The sequence below is a fragment of the Stegodyphus dumicola genome, chromosome 6 (assembly GCF_044657685.1).
Source record: "Stegodyphus dumicola isolate Sdum_Otavi_A_Nest chromosome 6, ASM4465768v1".
Classification (NCBI taxonomy): domain Eukaryota; kingdom Metazoa; phylum Arthropoda; class Arachnida; order Araneae; family Eresidae; genus Stegodyphus; species Stegodyphus dumicola.
In genome coordinates, this window is record NC_140773.1 from 211,247,970 (window position 1) to 211,270,501 (window position 22,532).

At 29.4% G+C, this 22,532-nt stretch overlaps 1 protein-coding gene across 6 annotated transcripts in view; it reads left to right on the plus strand.

Moving 5' to 3' along the window:
* The window catches only part of LOC118194022 (cell adhesion molecule Dscam1-like), a 234,218-nt gene that overhangs the window by 43,394 nt on the left and 168,292 nt on the right, over nt 1–22,532 (plus strand). The window contains exons 1-4 of one of the 6 annotated variants that reach the window (XM_085819457.1): nt 4,946–5,176; nt 7,632–7,916; nt 10,838–10,957; nt 13,719–13,889. The exons of 3 other annotated variants lie outside the window; for them this stretch is intronic. In XM_085819457.1, the coding sequence (XP_085675583.1) occupies nt 5,101–5,176; nt 7,632–7,916; nt 10,838–10,957; nt 13,719–13,889 (652 nt within the window). In that variant the 5' untranslated portion in view covers nt 4,946–5,100. Of the gene's footprint in view, nt 1–1,531; nt 1,700–4,945; nt 5,177–7,631; nt 7,917–10,837; nt 10,958–13,718; nt 13,890–18,408; nt 18,623–20,695; nt 20,981–22,532 lie in introns of those variants that run through there. 2 more of the 6 variants (XM_085819456.1, XM_085819459.1) reach the window with 2 other exon arrangements.

Sequence of the window (22,532 nt, forward strand, 5' to 3'; positions counted from 1 at the left end):
AATTTGCTTGATCACTGTATAAACTAATTTTTCATTATTACTTCCTTGTACGAAGTAAAGGAAGCATTGTATCACGAAAAATTTCGGGTATAATATTTCAACGAAAATATCCATTTTGACCGCTATCGAAGGCAATTTAGCGATGTTTTTGCGTGACATCTGTACGTACGGACAGAATAAAGAACTCTTTTTCCGCGAACGTATTATAAAACTGATTTAAAATGGATTGAGAAGAGATTTTTTGTGGCATCACTACGTACATACGTATGTATGTATGTATTTCGCTCCAAAACGAGTAGCCTTAGAACGTTGAAATTTTGTATCTGGGACTGCTATAATATGTAGTTGTACACCTCCTGTTTTGGTTGCAATCGGCTGCACCAAAAGTATCCGCTCTGTTACTCGGCTCAGTGAGCTCAGGTTTTTTATTCTTGTATGTTGGTAAACTGTAAATTTTTTGCTTTAAAAATGATTGAATTATGTTATTCTTATCTTCCGGTTAAGGTTATTATGTCGTTAGTAAATCTGCATGCAGTAATTGTAGAATTATCAACAATTAAATTGTTGGCCGCATTGCCTGTTTTTGCGTAGAAATTCTAATTTTATTTGTTTTAATTATATTTGGTGCTTTATATTTTTCTATTTTTTTTCAATTTTTTATAAAGATATTTTGTGATTTTATGTATTCTTGCCTTGCCGCGATGTGAGAACTGAATTAATTGAATGAGAAATATATCTATATTGAATTTCGAGTAAATAAGTTTAAATGAAATGCACGATAAAATGAATATAATTTAATATTCCGTATAAGGTATTCATATGGTGTACACATCAGATTATTTAAAGTTAGGACTGAATTTTTAAGCAAGTAGAAGAAACATTATGAACTTAGAATTCTAACGTTTTTACATATAACAAACATACGTTTAGATTGATCCTGCATTTTTTGAGAAAAATATTGTTGAAATGCATTTAATGTCGGATTTCACAAAATAAACCTTTTTTCTAAAAATCCAGGCCACGTTAGTAAGTGAAGAAATGTGAGTTGATTGTGTGAATATCCTTCAAATAAACAAAAAGAACACAAAAAAGCAACAGAATAAATAAGGAACAATAATTTGCAGTTGCTGGACATCTTTGCTCTATTAAAATAGCTTTAAAGCAAAACATATATCAACTTAAAGCTATTAAGCTGCTAAGCTGAAACATTGGTTGGTTTTTTAAGTCAAAACGGGGAGAAGTGATATGTTTTGAACAGGTATATGTTCTGCTTAAAGTTATCATCGACTTTTTTTAGTTGAAATAAACTGTGGTAAAATGTGTTATGAAATCATTCCTTTTATTTGAGTAGTGTAACTATAGGCCATCAAGGTTGCTAGTTTTCTTAAATTAGATAATTATAAATAAATATTTTTAATAACTGTTTTAATTATTAATTTTATTATTTCCATTTCTAAGCAAATTATTTAATTTTGTCAAAGCCTCGGTAGAACGAAGTGTATTACATTCTTGTGATTCTTTTATATTTTAGGTGAAAGCTTGGATTTTATGCCACTGTCTGTAAATCATCTTACTATTCAATCAAATGGAAGTCTGCACTTAAGCTCCATTCAGAAAGAAGATGAAGGAATGTACAAATGCAATATATCCAATGGTATAGGTTCCCCACTTTTCAAAACAATTGCTGTAAAAGTAATAGGTACGTCAGAATAAAGTAATAAATATATATTATTTCCTGTTGGATATTTTTTGCACTGATCGCATTGATTTTGAATTTTCGCTAATTATCTTCAATCTGTTAAGTTTAATGTTCAGCTGTACATTCTTGTATAAACTGAAATTTACTTACATGTTGCATACACGCTGTGATTCAAACAATTTATCGTAGACTGTGTTATGACTTGTAGATATGTAAACGTATATTATTCGATATTTTTATATGTTGGATTTGAAAAATTTACTCATTAGTGCACGCTAAGTATTACTAATGTGCATGATCTAAATTCACACTTTTACTCGCTTTTGTTTGCAAATATTTCATCCAAGTTTAATTCTTCACAGTGCATTTTTCAATACATCCATTTAAGAATGAAGATAATAGTATGCAGTTACTAATCATTATTAGGTATGTTATGAAAGCAATCTTTGTTTTAAAAATTGAAGATATATTTCTTCTGGTACAGGGTTTTTTAAATTTTTAATAATATTTACTTGAAATAAATCTTAATATAAACACGGCGAGAAGCTTTGGTATCCACTGGTGAACTTTAAAATACGATGTATCAATTATTGTTATTATTTCTTTCAAAGAGGATCGATGTACAATATTGCTCCAGCTTATTTAACTATGGATGTTATACTTGCACTCAATAATAATACTATTGTTGTACTTTTATTCTGTTGCTGTATTATTGTCAACGCATGGATTGTTATCATCCTCATATTCTCGGGTTGGTAAAAATTTACGATACTTTTAGCTAACTAGCATCAAGAAGTATGCAATAATTATCATCTACAAATCTAACTGATCCAATGCTCTGAGAAAATTATTTGCTGTAGAAAAACTGTTATTCAGAATGGAATATAAATTTGCTTTCACCATTCTTATGCGATTAATATCATGTCTTATTACTCAACATTATATTTTGCCACATTTTATTAAATTTCAGCTTTTAAAAATTGTCTTTTTAACGCAAGGGGTAATTTTCCCAGAAAGGCTATTTATTTCGCTTTGGTTCACTATAAACGGTGTTTCACTTTTCAGATTGTTGCCACCAAATATTAGAGCCCTGCATTATATTTAAAGAAGTTAAATAATGAAGAATCTGCATGAATGTACGTATGTGAAAAAAACAACGGTACCTAGAGACATCAAACTTTGAATCACGTAGTCCTCTACTCGAATATGGACATCTGGAAGCCAAAATTTGGAATTTGTTTTATTATCTATTTCATATTTTGTAAACCTTTAACGAATATGCGAAAAAAAAACTCAACGACTTCAAAGCGAGCAATGGCAAAGCGAGCAATGTACGGAAAAATAAAAACCATTTTTATCTTCAGCGCGCAAGACTGTGTATCGAAAATTCTTAAGATATGCTTTTTTAAAATTATTTTTTGATATTGCTGTCGAACTAAATTTTATGGTTTATGTACGAAGAACATGATATTTAATAAATAAAGGTAACAAACAAAACGTTAAAAACGCCCCTTTTGGGCGTAATATAAAATCTGAAAGCTTTGAGTTATATATATATATTTATCTTGTTTACAGAAAATGTATTCTCAAAGATTTTAATTGCTGCATTTGTTTTCCTTTCACCGTTTGTAATAAAATTAAGTATGTGCCGTTTCTTTCTCAGGCTAAATTTTTCGATAAGTGTATTCTCAGATTCTGTCAAAACTGTTGAATTTTTTTTTTTGGGGGGGGGGGGTACGTAATTTGCTAAAATCTAATCGGAGCAAAAATGTTATGAATGTAATGATATAATACAAAATGAGGTATAAAAAAATTCTGTATATGATTTATCTAAACATTTCAGTGACCATTATCTGAATTGTTTTTTATAAAACATTGTACAGTTCGTCGAGAAAATTGGAAGAAGTCACTTTCTTCATGTTCAGAGAAACGCAAATAAATAATGTCGATGTTTTTTCACATATGCAAAATTTTTCTTACATTATTATTTATATGCAAATGAAGTTTATGAAACGTTATCAGAAATCGCTGTTTAATTACTTTACCTTCGTTCGAAAGCTTTCATTATTTCAGGTACATTTTCTCTAAAAATCAATTGATTTTCTAAAAAATTAATCACTTAATAATTCCAATTATGCTAAGTTGAACTTTTTTTGTCATCAATGTCTACATTTTTACATTTGTTGATATTCAGAAGTTTAATCTATATCCTAAGCGAAGAATTCATATCCGTTGTATGTCTGTACACTGTTCTGAAAACGTATGATATGTACTGTCATACATTTTCAGAATGATGTATAGAACGATGTGTAAGCGATTATTTACATGATAGAAAGATGTTACTAATAGAGCAAAAGGTATTAAATTTGCAAACTATGTCTGTCTTAGGTATGTAAATTACTGTATACGATATTAAATTTAGACGTTCTGCTCATCTTTTCTACTGAATTTTGTCCCCCATACATTTGTTTATATTTACAATTCTTTATTAGCATCAAAAGTTTCATTATTATATATTGTACAGCGGAGAAAAGTACATACAAGTGTGGAAATCACAGAAGAAAAATATTCGGTATATTTAAAAAGATGATACTTTTCTGTTATGCACCTGTCACGAATTCGGCGAGTATTTTTTTAATTATGAACAATATATAATTATAAGAACAGTTTATAGATACAGAAACATACTCACAACGATAACCAAATAGCACTATCATTTGGTCTTTGGCGCATGTTTGGCTGCTCTTTCACAGACGCCAAAAAGTGTGGCAGGTGCATAATAGAAAGGTACCTAAAACTATAACTATTAAACACAGTAACCAGAACATTATCTATTCCTTTTATCAATCTTTGCAAGAAAATTAAGTCTATAAAAAGTCCATTTCAGAACAAGATGCAATTTTAATACGAAATTTGGATTTGTACTGTTAAAGTAATATTTGGGAAATGCTGAAAGAAAAATATATGAAATTTATTTGTTCTGAAGATCGCAGATTACAGTATCATACATTGAACAATTATACAATCGCCTATATAGAGAAAAGTTTTAGATTATAAACTAATTACAAAATAAAATATGCTTTTATTATTTGGAAATTGTATGCCATAAAATAGTTAACATCATTAATTATCTTTCTATTCTATTTAAATACATTTTAGTTTATAAAATGAAAGAGTGAGGGCGCTACTATTCATTCTTGGAGCTTCATCTGGATATGGTCTGAACGCCATTATGCATGTACAGTAATACAACTTTTCTGCTGAATTTACAGTTATAGGAGAATATGTGGTTTAATCTTCAGAACATTTTATTGCAGAAAAATATATATTCAGAGATCGTAGCTCTCTACAGAATTTATTGAAGATTAAAAAAACTTACATTGTACTAAATACTAGCAGCTATGTTGAACGAATATCCTTTCTCAAAAATATTTATCATTCAGATGCTGATGGTTATAATGTGGGATACCGTTGTAGGTGAGTACTTATTTTTTTAATTTGTATTGAAAAAATATTTCTAATTCTACTGATTAACACTTTGATACTTACTAATAGTTCTAGTAAACTTATTTGTGTTTAAAGATTATTAATTGCTTCCATATTAAATTTAATTGATTTCATATTAGATAGCTGATGTAATTTTAATTATAATTTCAAATAATTTATTTCATTTTAGAATTTACTTCCCAGTTCATTGCATTTTGTGAAGAAAAATATTAAATTGTGTAAACATTTTGAGCTGTGTTAGTCATTAAGTAATGGACTGTACACAAAACTAGAAAATTTATATTTTACTGTTAAACTCCTGTAATCCTAACTAAGGTAACCCCAAAATTTGTACTTTACAGTTTTCATTTTTAAAATGATACCAGTGTTGGTAGAGAAAAAATCCAAATATAAATGTACTAAATTATAAAATGTCATTTTTCATTCGTTCTTAAAAATTAGTTGCTTCATTTCTGGTTGAATTATTTATCATAATATAAAATGAAAGCAAGGCGGTGACTAAGATTGCGCTAGCCATGTTATAGCAATGAGATGAATTTAACGCCTTTATTTTTTAACTTGAGCTCATTTTAGCATATAACGCTTATACTACCTTTACATAGCTCCATAGTGTGAGTACAACAAATATGAAATGCGATTCTTATTTGTCCAATGAAACTTTATTTTGCATAGGAAACATTTTAATGTAGGCATGAGTTCTTTGCATTTTTTAAAGCTGTATTGATTCCAGTTTTTTTCAACAATCATTGTACAAATTACAGACGTTCAAATGTGAATCAATATTATTATAATAAACTATTATTTTTTATAAAGACAAAATATATTATATATCTTATAAACTTAACTAACAGTTTGTGATCAAAAACCACGTGTTTAGTCGAAGACCTATATCTAGAAATTATTAAAGGTTTTATTACAGGGTTACAACAGATAACGGGAACATAAGAACTAAAAGGAATTTAACAGATGCTTTTTGGGTTGAATATTCAAATTAACATAAAGCTTTAATAAAACAGATCTACATGATTTGGATATGATTGTTTTAAATAATTTTACGTCTGACTGCCAAATAGCAATAATCAGATTCAATCAGTTCTTACATTTAACGCACCTTATTTATATCCAGTACTAAACTCTTCTTTTCATTAGCGAGTTTATATCTACTTCTAAAGTAAACTCTTTTTGTCTACAAAATCCAAATAGGATAACATAAAAAATAAAAACATAACTTCTTAGAATCTTATATAGGATTATAATAATTGTTGCAGTTTTGATAAAAATGTTCCGTTTAAGCTTATCAGTAGCGGAATTTGGAAAGAAATTTTAAAAATTCTTGCAAAAATTATTCTCACGTTTATTTAGTCAATAATGTAAAAATAAACGAATGATGATTTTAATTAAAATTATTTGATAGTATACCCCTGAGAAAGCGACACTACTTATCAAGAAGCGGAAGGCTTGCTTGAAATAACTTAAAGAATAACTGCTATATTGGTAAAATTTACATGTCTCAGAAATAAAGAAAATTAAAAAAAACATTATTAATTATAATTGTTAGCTTTCAGTAAGGTTTTGCCGTTCTGGAGGGTTTGTTTGTTTGCTTGTGGGGAGCAGCCAACCCACCTGACTACAAATGGCCTTATGGCTTAATTAGGTTGTGAATTGCAGTTCTGAAAGGTATGGTATCCGGTGGAGGCTGACAGTTCATGCCATAGCTCAGCCCTCGAAATCTGGGAAAATGCATGGACGTTTATGATTTTAGTATTGTAACGTATTTGCGTTGCTACGCTACCACCATAATTCCACTTAGAAATGTAAATTACCGCAGACAATTATCCTCAAAGAATATCCGCAGACGATGCGCGCGCTTAAAAATGTTTTTTCAGTTATTCTGTAAGTTTTGACTAATAAAGTTTTTTGTTCATTCAAAAATGGCGAGAGTTCTTTAAAACTTCATTACAGACGTATACAAGAATAAATATCTTATAAAATGTAATATTCTAATATTACAGTATCTTTGCGGAAAGAAAGCACTTAAAATCCTTCGACTCGAAAGTACTATCGAGAGTAGAGAAGTCTTTGGATTCTATCCATTTTATTCACGCTGTGAGTTAAACATCGAACGGAGCTTAGGTAGGCAACATTCATGTGCGTTTGCTAATTTGAAACTCAATCCAATCCAGTTTCATCAAAAACAAAAAGTAGCATATTCAGTTATAGACAATAAATTAAAAATCTATTTAAAAAGTTTTGGTTTGCCTTGTGTTTATGTCTTCATTGGCATACCTATAAAATACTTTCAATGATTATAAAATATATTTGTTTTTTTACTTGCATATCGAAATAAAGTATAAGAAATAGAGTATTTTTTTAATTTAAAAATTCATCTTGCTATTGTGTTGTTTTAAATTCGAATTTCTTACAGGCGACGGTTCACTACAAGTTCAGCCCTTCTTCTTTCCACCTAAGTCTATTATCGGTAAACGAGTTAGTGTAGCATGTACTCCAGCAGCTGGGGAAAAAATGGAATTCAAGTGGCTGAAAAATGGTAAAGCATTATTAAAAGGACTAAATATTGATATTCGAACATACAGTGACCTGACAACTCTTGTCATAGATCCACTAACAGAAGAAGACACTGGAAATTACACATGCATCGTCAATGCTAGAGGAAAAACTGGGAGTTATACGGCAAATTTAGAAGTTTTAGGTAAGTACTTCAAATATGTTATCGTTTTCCCAATTACATAGTTAATCGAAGAATCACAAAAAAATACAACATAACATAGGGTGTGCATAATCTCTTTTATAATGTATATTTCTAATTTTCATTTTAGTGTGAAGTAATAAATTTAAAATTTTTTATCCCTACGCTCTTATCTTAGGTAACTGGAATAAATCGGGACGTGTACGAAACCTACCCATCCAATTTTATGTAGAAGAAGCTGTAACGTTGGTCATTAATACTTTTAGGATATGAGAGATATTTATCTGCATAAAGCGTTATGCACGAATAAAGAAAAAAATTCAGATTTAAAATAATAAATTTAACAAAAAATGTGTTTGCTCATTAATATGTAATTCAAACATTTTACATACTTTCAGAATATTTTCAGAGTTCTTATAATAGTAATTCTTTTATTAACCAAAGTCATTTGAAAGCTAATAATATTATTCGTAACAGGAATCGAAAGCTATTAATACTATTCATGACAGAAAATATGTATCTGTATGTACATATATTAATATTTGAGTAAATAATCAATCTGACTAATTAACGCTCCCGTATGTGCATAATTCTTTTATATTGCTATACAGAGCCTTTATATAAGAATACTATCATTCGTTAAACATCTATGCAATTCTTTCATTGCACGTAGACTCCTTTTTGTGAAGCCTGATTTCGACTGAAGACACTAAATTCACTGATCTTTCTTATTTCGTGTAACTTGGTTAAATTTCCAGGTGAAATTGATATACTGGTATTTTTCCTTTCCAAGAAATGTATTGAAAATATAATAATAAGTAACAGAAGACTAGACATTTTTATTTAAAGGTAACCAAGTAGTACGAAAACATGTATGAAATTAAATTACATTTTGAATACAAAGTATGAATTATAAAGCATATATATAAAAAGAAATTCGGAATAATTTGTGCTATGTTAATAAATTATTTATGTATACTTAACATAGATCTTTACTAAAAAACTTCTTCGCTTAACATGCATAATTAAATATTTTTTTCATTTATAAATCTTTTTTTTTTTAATGTAGTCGTACAAAAAACATAATTTATCCAAACTGTGATCTTCTAACTGAAAAATCACTATTTTGGGGAAAAATATTCCAGCCGCTCAGAATGATCTCTCAGGTACCGCTCTTAATGTCCTCGAAGCCGTTAGAAAATATGCCATTTGAATATATTTTCCTGTTAAAGATAATCCAATTCTTTTTTAACCAATTTCATATATTGTTTTATTCGTTTACTTACTTTTTTCTCTTAACTGTTTTCTCATGGGATACAACTGTTTCCTCATGGGTTTTGGTTTTTATTTCAACTGAAGTTTTTTATTCATCGTTAATTTAGCAGTAGATGTTGATGGAGCTGAACCTAGAGAAGTTTTGGAATCTGTATCACATATTTATTTCTCATATTTCAGCTTATATATGTTTATTCTAATAGACTACATGTTCAATTAATTCCACGTCTTCCTTCGTAATTGTAGTTTTACTTGGTTTATTAAACATTCTATATTCTTCGTTATCCAAATCTTGAGGTGAATATCAAAAAGATATTGCATAATATCATAATAAATAGTTCATCTTTCGATGAGTTTGCAAATAGGATATTTCAAGGCATTGTTAGCTTCGTTTACTTTCAACTCTACTTTGATTTGTTACTTCGTAAAGCTCAAACTTTAATGTAAAATGCATAAATTAACATTTTCAGAATTAAGTGTTGGAAGTATTAAATGTTGTTGTATCAGTTTGCAACACTATTATTGCACTAAGGAAAACAATTCATTGCAGGTAAAATTTATACTAGATTTTGAATTTAGGAGAGATGTTCTAGGACACTAGTGACAGACTTTATATCATAGATATGCATCATATTGTCATATATAGCCCATCAGCGGCCGAGCGGTAACGTCGCTGAACACTGGTAGTTCGGTTCGAGGTTCGAATCCCGCAAACGGGCTGGCTGCATGGGTGTTTTTGTGGTTTTCCCCATGTGTAACATCTATACGAGCCAGCTTCCCTTAAAAAGTCCTCCACGAAGGCATCCCTCCCTTAAGGCAAATAGCTCTCGAGTGCTTTGCCGTAATCTAATAAGCCAAACCAAACCATATTGTCATATATCATTTACCGAATTTTTAATAAAATAATGAGGTTTTAGACGTATCAGGTTGCTTTTCACAGTAATTGGTAAACCCGTTCATTGTTCTTACAGTCCTAAGTTTCAACCGACCATATTTTTGTCGAAATTTGTTACTGTTAATTAAATTTCAGTTGCTAATTCTGGAAAACCAGTAATGCACTGATTCTTAAATATTACCACTTAGATAACATCTTTAATCTGAAATACATTTTATCGGACTTTTAACCCTTAAATTGATACATTTGCTCAATGCAAGTAAAATTACTTTCACGAGAACTATTTCACCATACAAATGATTAGATTAACAAGTTTTGAAAAAATAACGCTAAAATACAAGACAAAATTTGCTCAATAGAAAGTAAAACTACTTTCATGAGCACAAAATATTTTGCCATCCAAATAATTAGAAACTTAAGTTTACAAATTGATTATTTAGCTTAAAACTAAGTGTTTTCTCGCAAATGTTTCAGTTAAGTAATTATTCATATTTATTGGAAAGATTATAATTTTTGGCCTGTAGATATGTAGATGAAAACCCTATAGAAATATTTAAGAAATTATATCTTTTATTTCTTTTTAATAATTCATATTCGTCTTGAATCATTTAAAGTTTTCCGTTATAAGATAGTACTGTATAATTTTCTCTTGTAGCATTATAATGAAACATTTCCTCGTTCTAAATAAAATTATGTGCAATTTAGTTAATATTTTTCTCTATACTCAAAGTTTTCTGTAACTGCACGCTTCTAGTTCCACCATCCTGGAGCCATACTCCCTACGATGTTGATGCTCTTAGTGGTGATTCTGTTATCATGAACTGCAAAGGTATTGGCAGACCAAATCCTACAGTTACGTGGTCCAGAACACAAGGTGAGACGAATTTTGTTTTAGAAGATTAGTATATTTTAGGGCAACAGCTTATCGATTTTATTTTCAAACATTAAATTCTTTTTTCAGTGTGCTATTTAATTTGTAAAATAACATCATAATAATAACAAGTCATTATTATAAATGCTTTATCACAATTTCTAAGATCTTAATACAATTGAATAGTGCAAGACCTTTGAAATAAAAACTCCAAGGAAGCATTACACATTATTAAGTGAATGTAATATTATATCGATAATAAATTGCTGTAATACGTTTTACTATCACAGCGTATTTGCTCTTTAAATCAATAACTATTTTTTTTTAATATCACTACAAAATTAGAATGGACTTGGCCAGATATTTCCGTCTAGCTACTATACAAATAGCACAAAAATGCGATTCCTGTGATGACGAACTGAGAGCTTACGCGTTCTCTGTACTTAAGCCATTTATTTATACAACTAAGGTTTATATGTCTGCGATTCAAGAACTGCATTAGGTCTAAAATCGTTCCCAAATCTTAAAATAACACATTATGTTCTTCAAATTATGTTTTTTGCATATTTTGCTCTTTCGAAAATAGCTACAGTTCGTTCCATTTTATTGTGAAATTCTCAATGTTTTAGGAAGATTATTTCTTATGTTTCCCTTTACGCAAGAATTTACTTTTAATTCCTCTTTGAAACATTTAATATTACATTTACCTCTGTTGTTATTACTGTTCCTGATATGAACATAATCCAGATCAAGTTGTAGAGACATTAGGATTTTTTTAGAAGCAGGCAAGATGAAAAATGAGCAATTGCCTTCGCCGGGAATCGAACCACGTACCTCTGGAATACCGGCCAAGCGTGCAGAACCACGAAGGCACGCCAAGAAAGCGGGAGAAATACCTTATATATATTCCATATTCCTCTTTTTAAAGAGCGACTGGTGTTTTTAAGGGACCCAATCGCCAAATCCTGGGTGTGAAGAATCCTCATCCAACACCCTTTTAGTTCGGGCGCCACTGTAAAGATATTAGGAATTTTTTGGAATCAGGCAAGATGAAAAATGAACAATCGTCTTCTCCCGGAATCGAACCACAGACCTCTGGAATACCGACCCATCATGCAGAACCACTACACCACGAAGGCACGCCAAGAAAGCGGAAGAAATACCTTATAAAGTTCATAAACTTATCATGACTATGAAAGATAGAATAAGACCTGGAGTTGACCAAGCCCTTGTTATAGGTAACAGCAGTCAGAGTTTGCCCAGTTCCACTCACACTTTGATGAACACCCCAGACGAGGGATCTATCGCCTATCACCAACTTCTCGAGCGAAATTTCGGTTGAATGGTGTTCCAAGTACGCCCATGATGCAGAGTCTTTATAAATTTACAAAAACACATCCTTTCTTCAAAATTCAACCAATCAGTGCGGTATACTTATTTTCCGTCATATATGTACATATTTAGTAATGGCTATCGAGGTGCAAATCTGAAATTTAAATCTGTTCAATGAAGTTTGATTACCCTTAGCAAATATGACATTTTGCTTGGTATCATTTATCATTAAGTATCTATTGAAAATAAAGGTTTAATTTAAGAGCAGAAAAAAGTTATTGTTCATACTTTCAAATAATTTTAACAAAAAGCATTTTCGTTATTATCGCTTGTAATATATACGCCAAATTTCAAAACGCACCAACATGTAAATTCACGTATATCTTTAGGAAATTTTGAATAAAATCTCTAATTTTTTGTAGGTATGCTTAGAAATACATCTACTTTAAGATGAGAGCAAAATTTTATAGGTTATAATTCAAAATGTTTTTCCAAAAATTTATAAAAATTATTTGAAAATACAAATTTTAAAATTAAATTATAAGAAATAGGAGAATTTAATTTGGAATGAACCTAAATTTCGAAATGTGAAAGGAAGAATCAAATAAGTTTAATAAAAAAAAAGAGATATAATAAATATATTTCAAATTCAACTAACATTGAGGATCTAAACTTTTGAGAGCTAATTTTTTAAAAAATACTTGTGTGATTTTTGAAAAACTTGGTAGTTTGGCATAATTTGAGTCGTAGAATCGAAATATGGAAAAAACTTGGCGTGTCATTTCAGAAAAAGTCGGATTTCGTGCCAAAATACCTATATTAGAACAACGCAATATATAAACCTAATACATATCCTAAGTCGCGCTTTCGAAACATGAAAAAATCAATTTGAATTTTGTCAATCGCTCCAATAGAACGGGAGATATAGAACTGTCCCCCTTTTTTTCCGCAGTATACATTTATATAAACACTACGAAATATATTAACACATTTTTTTCCTACACTTATCTCATATTTCTAATATTCTATATTTCCTGACTTTTATAGAATTTTATGTAATTGGTTTTTAAATTCTAATAAAACTACTGAGTACCAAGAAAGAATATTGTTCTAAGAAATTATTTTATTCCTTCAAAAAAGAGACTCGTGTGAAACTCCGTCGAAATATATACAGTTTTTCTATATAACCAGCGTCAAGCAAAAGTTGAATTTTGACTAACATGTAATTTTTAATTCACGCTGTTCTGTTCTATATATTGAAGAGTTGTTTGCCGCTCAACTCATCACTTAATTTTTGGAAGATATTGCATTGATGTAAATGAAAGACTATCTTGACTAAATATTTATTTATGTTTTATAAACATTCAGAATGTTAATAGATTGTTTTCTACTATAATGATACTGATATTAATCTAATATATTTCTGTTTTAGGAGAAAACATGGAATTTATACCTATCAGCAGTTTTACTCAGTATGCTGTGCATCCAAATGGAAGCCTATTTATAAATTCTATTCAAAAAGAGGACGAAGGAATGTATAAGTGTAATGTATCAAATGGAATAGGCGTACCGTTACTGAAAACCACCGTTGTTAAAGTTATAGGTATGTTTTTAACAAACCTATATTCTTGATGTAAACGACAAATTGAAATATAATTATGAAATTCAATATACGTTATGATTCAACTCTGTTTCTTTGTATCGACTGCTCTTCTTACATTTTTTTGCGCTTATATACCCGGATAACTAACAAGTATTTTTTACATTAAGAGCTTTAATGGAACCAAATTCATACACATGAAGGAAGCTGCGAAAACATACTATTTAAAAAGAACTTCTGAGCGAACTGAAATTAATTCCTCTACGCATTTAAATTGTATTAAAATTTTCTTTTTTTAATGTATTTCAAGTGTATGAATTGAATTATAATATAAGGTCAAAACTATATGTGGACATATGCTATTTTTTTCGAAGGCCTCTTGAGAAGAATTTCTAGTTTTTAAATGTTACAAACTTCGTAAAACTTATAAAACTGGGGAATAAGTCAAATTAATTCTGATTTGTAGCACTCTTCAGAATTGCATAGAAGTTTAAAATGTTTTCATGAAATATTTTAAAGTAATTCCACTTGGAATTTCAATGATATTATGATATTATTGTTGGTACACGTTTAATAATTTTTAATTAATTATATACATTTACCTTGTAATAAACTGTTCGGATTCCTCTGCGTAGTTTTAAAATTTTCCATTGAGCGTCAAAAATATATTTTCGTTTAGCTATTATTTTCTCGTAATTCCATTCAGTTCATGTAAAACTATTTGTACTTATTCGGAGACGCAAAGGAAAGTCAGTGTAACGGGATTGCATTCTCACTGTTGAAAGAAAATTTTAAAATAAGGTTCCTAAAGGCAGGTATTTGATTTTTTCCTTCTTAATGAGCATAATTCTGCTTATTCAACTTTGTTAAGAAAAAGCAAGTAAAATTCATAAGTTTTAATACTAGTTTGAATTACCTGCGATTAAGTACCTAAAGTTTGATGCAGAACCATTATTTGCATGTGCTTGGATTTCTTCTATTACAATAAACTATTGGAAGTAAGAATTTTGACATGTATTATGACTACAGCTTTTAGATCCATGAAACAATATTCTAACAGAGTCTCTTGATTATCCAAAAAGAATGTTTTAGGAAACATACTTTGCTATGCTTTATCATTTTGCTAAATGTCTTCAGTGTTGCGGATTGTATGATACATTTTCGTCGTTTCAGTGATTTTGCAAACTGTTATTATTCATTTTTTATTTACAAAAGATTTTGTATTTTTATGTCTCTAACATTATAAATTCATTACTTTTAACATCAAAACATCGTAGAGGCCTTAAACTGCTTAAGGTCTCTACCATTTACCTTAAAACTGCTTTAAGACTTTAAAATGTATAATTAATCCAAAGGACGTTAGCCCAAAGCTATTAATTTCATTTTGGCATTTTGTAACGTTTCACTGGAAACGGCGTTCCACTTTTCAAATTTTGCCACTAAATATTAACTCCCTGTTTTATATTTAAACAAATTAAATAATGAAGAATCTGCATAAATGTACGTATATTTCTCGCATTGTGATAAAACAGCATACCTAGAACCATCAAATTTTGAATAACGTACATCTCCACCTGAATATGGGCATCTGGAAGCCCAAATTTGGAATTTGTTTTATTATCTATTTCATATTTTTAAAGCATTTACGAGTTTTTGATTATGAAACTCAACGATTTGTAAATGAGCAATAGCAACACTGTGCGGAACGGGGGGCATTTATCTCTAGCGCGCGATCTGTGTATCGGAAATTCTAAAGATATGCTCTTTTAAAATTATTTTGCGATATTGCTGTGAATTAAATTTTATGGTTTAAGTGCGAAGAACATGATATTTAATAAATAAAGGTAACTCACAAAACGCTAAAAAAAGCTCCTTTGAGCGTAATATAAAATCTGAAAACTTTCAGATTTTTTTTCTATTTATTTCAATAACCTTCGTTTCAATGATGCTTCAGTTTTTAGAATTTTGGCATTATCTTTGTTATTTTGTGCTGCATATTACATATAAACTCTATAGGTTTTTTTTCGAAAAGTAAGAATTTAATTTCGGAATTCATGTACTTACATAACCATAACAACTGAAATCTGTGCTTTGTACAACTTCTTCTCGTGCATATTTCTTTCATTCAAAACGCTTATAAAGCTCGCCTATGTATGCAATATCATCCAAAATATCTAACGTATATTTCTATTCATGAAGAATTTGCTAATTTTTTACCGAGGGAAAAATATAGTGTTTAGATGCAAATGTCATCTAAATTCTTTTTCCGCAGTTCCTGTCATCATTATTATGAATTATTTTACTGTAATGAGAAAGTGGAGAATTAATGAATGGAAACAAAATTTAGATTTCATACATAACTTAATATCTGTGATAAATTCCAAATACATATGAGGCCCACCAGCGGCCGAGCGGTAAGGGCGCTGAACACTGGTAGTTCGGTCCGAGGTTCGAATCCCGCGGACGGGCTGGCTGCATGGGCGTTTTCGTGGTTTTCCCCATGTGTAACGTGTATACGAGCCAGTTTCCCTTAGAAAGTCCTCCACGAAGGCATCCCTCCCTTGAGGCAGATAGCCTTCATGTGCTTTGCCATAATTGAATAATACCAATACCAATACCAAATACATATGATGAATAATTTCATTCTGTATTTTGTTTCATTTGTTACTTTGAATATTTCAGACACATTTAATTATTGAATGTACTATTACCACTCATAAACGTCTTTCTGTATCATAATATGTAGTTTTTATTTATGATTGTTTCAATAATTAGGCTTTTCCTAGCAAACAGCGTCGCCATTAGGAATTTTGATGCTCTGAAGTGTGAGGGTTTTGCTACAAATAAATAAATATGAAATTGTATAGTTCATAATTATCTCAAAATGTGCTACATTTTTTATTATATATAAAATACAATTTCTTTAGCAAGTGATGACTTATGTTGGAAACTACATTTTTATATTTCCCTATCTAATATGTCAGCAAGAGTTTAAATATAATCTTGCAGTTTTAATTATATTTCACTTACGTTTTGGTCTAATTTATTTTCCGTTCGTTTAAAAAATATTAGAATAATGTTTTTGTTTTTAGTTACAGTTGTGTGACTAATCGAGAGATGAAGAAATTTTACAGTAATTTTTGAGAGGCACCGTAGAGAAAGTATACTAGAAAAATATTCGAGACTTGTTTATTACCTATTATGATTTTATGAAAGTTTGGAAAACCGTTATGTGATCATCTGAGGAGATGTAAATAATTCGCTTTCGTGATCGTCTTCAAATAAAGGTTTGTAAATTTTGTGAATGAAATGTTTATACTGATTATATGTCTTTACACCAGATGGTACCGGACAACTTACTTGCCTTTCGTTATGCATTTTACGACCTTCGTTCCTTGTAACTTTCAACGAATTTCGCAAGCATAACCACATTTAAATATTCTTTATTATTTTGAGAAAACTTCAAGCGCATCTTAATGTCTTTATTTTTCAAATAAAAAGCATGCCTTACTTGCTACGAAAATATACCACAAAAAAATGTATTTGGCATCAGTTACTTTATAATAAAAAGTTTAGATTTAGTATGCTTGTTTTTGTGAAGAAAAAAGCTATTTCATTATGCTCAGGGTATGTATTATCTTCTGGAAACATTTTGTTAAATAAATAATGTTCTTTTGTTTTACCCATAAAGCAGGAATATGTGTAATGAAGTGGACTATGCAGTGCTTAAAATAAAAATGTTGTAAACTTTAGTCTTTTCAAAACAGTAGAGTTACAAACAGAACGGCAACAAAGAGTTGATTCTGATTTTTGAGACTCAAAGAAGCACATTTTCATATCAAAGTGCATTTTGAGGGGGATACTATTGAAATAATATAAACGTGTGTCTTTTAAATAATTAAGCTGTGAAAATTGTATGTAATTTAAGGTAATGGCACTAGAAAATATTTGAATAAATTTAATCATTTCATATTTACACATCATTATATTAAATTAAAAAATACATCTATTAAATTTTGTATCTGATATGCCTTAGCATCAAAATTATCTCGGATAAATAATTATTTACTCACTCACCTAAAAATGAATTTATCTTTCTAGCTTATCTTACTTGTACAATGCAAAATTTTGTCATTAAAACCAACAAAAAGTTATTTTAGAAACATATTTTGAAACCACATGTGCTTAGGAACGATGTGAAGTGAATTATGTCTGCGCGAATTCAAAGCATACTCTTTCCAATGAATGCCGTACTTTGGAAAGGTGATCCTGGCATATATTAAATAATTACGTATCTTCCACTCATGAAATTTCATACAACGGAAATGATAAATCTACAAAATAAATTTTCATGAAAAAAATAAAGTTCTTTGTAACACATTTTATTTTATGGAGATATTTTTATTCTTTTATTCCAGATAAATATATTTTAGTTAATGAAATGGAACAGTGAGGGCGCTACTATGCATTTTCAGAGCTTCAGCCTGATATTATTTGAACGCCATTATATATGTATAACAGAACACTTCTTTTGGGTTACAAATCCAAACAGCGTATGAGTGCATTTATCGAACTTATATTTTAAAACAGCAAAACTAATTTTTCAAGAACCTCAGCATTTTAAAAAAATTATTGAAGTTCAAAGATTTATTACAGAAATATGCTGAACGCATATTCTTCTTCAAAAATGTTCATCTATCAAATTCTGATGCTGATGATCTGGGATACAGTTCTAGGTGAGTACTTAAGTTATTTCTTTTCTACTATAGTAATATGCTAACTTTATTGAATTCTGTTTTTAACTGTATTGATATATATCATATTTTTATGTTATCAACAAGAATAACATGCAATATCTTTTCTTTTAACGCTGACACGTTTAATCGCTTATGTTATTATAAATCTTTTTGATTTTTTCTGCAATTATTTAAATTTTCTAATTTTATAAATATTATAATAATTTGCTTCTTATATTAAAGCTGCTTTTAATACCATATCTTTATGATGAATTTAAACTTTATGTATGGATGTATGTATTTTTAAGAATATTAATTAAGTCGACTGTAACTTTTATTAACATATGCATTTAAAAATCTGATACTCACTCAACTCATATTTTACATAATTATAAAACCAACGTTTTCATTTTTCTAACATTATGTATTCCAACGTATTATGCTACTGTTTCAAGTTAAATGAACTTTATAAAATAATAAATTTACTTAAAACAGGAAACCTTTCACCCCATCCTTAGTTATTAGACTTTTGTAAACGTTTTTCAGACCCTGGAATAGTTCTAATTTAATTTGGCATTTAATTAATTAGCTTATGTGACAAATATATTCTGCATGTATTATTTTTGTAGCCATGATATTCAAAAATCTCATTCCCATGGTTCGTAATATTCATGAATTTCGATCAGTTCGAATGTATAAATAAGAATATAAATTTTTATCTGTTCCAGTTTTTATATTTATAATCAGGTCCCCTGTGGAAGGGGCGGTACGCTAGAGAGGTAGTGCATGGGGGCTATACCATTTTTTGTCAATGGCGATGGTGTGGTGCCCCCTGTACTTGTTCCTGTCCTGTCCTGTTATATTCCAGCAATATGTTTCAAGTCTTTAGGTTGTCTGTATTGCTTATTCCTTAAAAAATATTTAAATGCTGTGTAGAAAGACGTACTTTGTATAATAAATGTAAGGTTTCCGTATCTTTAATATCTAATGCTATTTCTTTACGTCAATGTTAATTAAATTTATGCCAAAGTATGTGCTCTGTAGAAATATTTTAATTAATAAAACATTTTACATAAAATGGAATTAAGATATATAAAAATTAGATTTTTAGTAACATATTCTGGAAGCTTAAAATCCCGTCTTTCATTCATATAACTTTTGGAATTAGGAAGATATTAACAGTTAAGAAGAGATTCTGATATTCTACCCATTCTGCACACTACCGATTTCGGGCTGCAAATGTCCAATATTTGGGAATACATGGCGCCAGACCTAGAATGCGATAGATAGGTTTTGCAGTATTACTGATTTCAACACTAAATGTGTATACTTAAATAACAAGTTTCTATTAAACCTGGTGCCAGAAATCTGAATAATAATTATTTATCGTCGGTTAAGAATTAATGTGGGTATATTTAAAAAATTAATATTCATTAAAATAGAATATTTTAAATTTAACATATCAAAATAGAATTTTTGTGATCTATATCCAGGCTAAGTGCAGTTACTTGAAGACTTAATATCTCTGCACAACATTAAACGTAATTAGTAATTTTTAATTTAACAGGGTAATGCTATTATTTTAGCATGCTGAACATATAGTTATGTTACATAGCCTGCAATTAAGACTAAAATTTAAAACTGATTATATTAATGCAAAAACATTTCAGTTGCATGTTCTTAGAAGAATCGTAGATTTAGCACTTAAAGATTTTAGTATGTACTCATTATGCCTTTAAAAGCAATAAAGTATAGAATAATATTTAAAATAATATGAAAGAGAAATATGGGATGAAATTAAAACTTTTGAATCGGTTTTTGTCGAAAATATTCAGGACCATACGTTTTAAGAAGAAATAAGAAATTATTTTTAAATATTTGGAAATTTATCATACCCAAACTTTCTCCTAAAGAATTAAAGGCACTCCTCTTATGTGCTGTTATGGCATATCCGTATATCAGTTCGGTAATTTGAAACCCAGCTTTTGTTTATTATTGTATTAAAAGTAAAGATTTTATATTATAATAAACCAGATTCCTTATTGCTCCAAATTTTACATAAATTCCTTTCAGGTGACAATTCCCTTCAAATTCAACCGTTTTTCTTTCCATCTAAATCAATTATCAATAAACGAGTTATTGTGACATGTACTTCAGCAGCTGGTGAAAAAATGGAATTCAGGTGGATGAAGAATGGCAAAGAATTATTAAAAGGACTCAATATCGACATTCGATCGTATTCTGATCTCTCTAATCTAGTTATTGATCCATTGACAGAAGATGATACTGGAAATTATACATGCATTGTAAGTTCTAGAGGAAGAACTGGTAGTTATACATCTGTTTTAGAAGTGTTAGGTAAGTATACAAGGTTTTACTTCTTTGTGTATAATTGTATCTTATCATATAGCTTTCATTGAGCAGAAATTGTATACTATAAACCCTTTAAAAACATTCCTCCCTTTTCAAATTACGTCATAATTTTGCAAATTTCAAACAAATAATGCAATAAGCCATACTTTAAAAACAATTTGTTATATACTGAAAAAAAATTAAATTACAAAACGAAATTATTATTTCTCTATCACAATCTTGCATTTTGATGAAATTTCATACATTATTGAATTCGTTTATTATGCCTGCAATAGAAATAGAAACATGAAACTTTTCCTCACTGTTCGTAGTATTATCTAAAACTGAAGATTAACTAGTTCATGCCTCAAATTTAGATGATAGTTTTAGCTGAAAGATAGTGAAAACGTTACGTATACAAGGTTAATTCAGTAATAAAGCAATCAATAAAAAAACACTCATAGAAACTAAATTTTAATCTTAAATGATTTAGCCTTTCATGTTGAGTTAAAATTCCCAGTTTTCTGGCTTTTGTGAGAAAAGGAAAGTGAATTTCTATTTAAGTTCATGTTTTCAAGAATCTGAAACTTAAGTTGTTAAAGGTACTAATAATTAGCAGCAATAATCGGAGATATATGAGAAACTTTACTGGCCTGTAGTTTCGAAACTTAAACAGAACCTCCTTCTTCAGTTGCAAGAGTGAAAATGACGGTGACGCTGACGGAGGGCGGGGGACACCTGATGTCTAGCATAGGTTAAGCAGGTGTATGTCCTACGACCTCTTCAATCCAGAGAAACAGCTCCTAGGGACAACAAGAGAGCCGCCTCGGGAGTTTATCTACACTGGTTATCATAAATTAAGGAAAAATCACAAAAATCCCGATTACTGAAAAAGTTACATGTAGAATTTTATGAAACTTTCCCACAATATACAACACATAGTAAGGTATCAAATAACATAAAAAGAAATTACCAGGCAATTATGGTAATATAGAAATTAGCACATGACTAAAATGAACAAATCGAAGATGTCAGTTTGCTATAGTAAAAGTACCTTCAATATGGAATATAATTGCCTCTAGAAGCAATACAGCATATTCAGCGATGTGTGATGCTTTCAATTATTCTAAATTACTGAATTCTGAAGTTTGTGGACAAAAATTTTACAAGAAGGGTTTCTTTGTTTTTTTATTTGTTAGCGCAGAATTGTATGTAACATTTATATTAAAATGATTAAAGTGACTTTGCGAATTACTAACGCCAAAAGGTTGGCAAGGTGCTTAATTTTGTATGCTATAAATTATTAAAAATTATGTACATAGTATATATATGTGTGTGTGTTATAATAATTAATAATTACATTATCTCTAACTATTAATTATTATATTAATTTAGGCTTTAGAATATGTATTACGCTTCTTAGTCTCATCTAATCATAATTTAATTAATTTGAAAAACCTTCATTTCTTAAAAAAACATCTAATAAATTAATGTAAAAAACGTAAAATGCGATTTTAATTTTTTTAGTATTGTTTTTACACGTTGTTCTCAGCTGAAG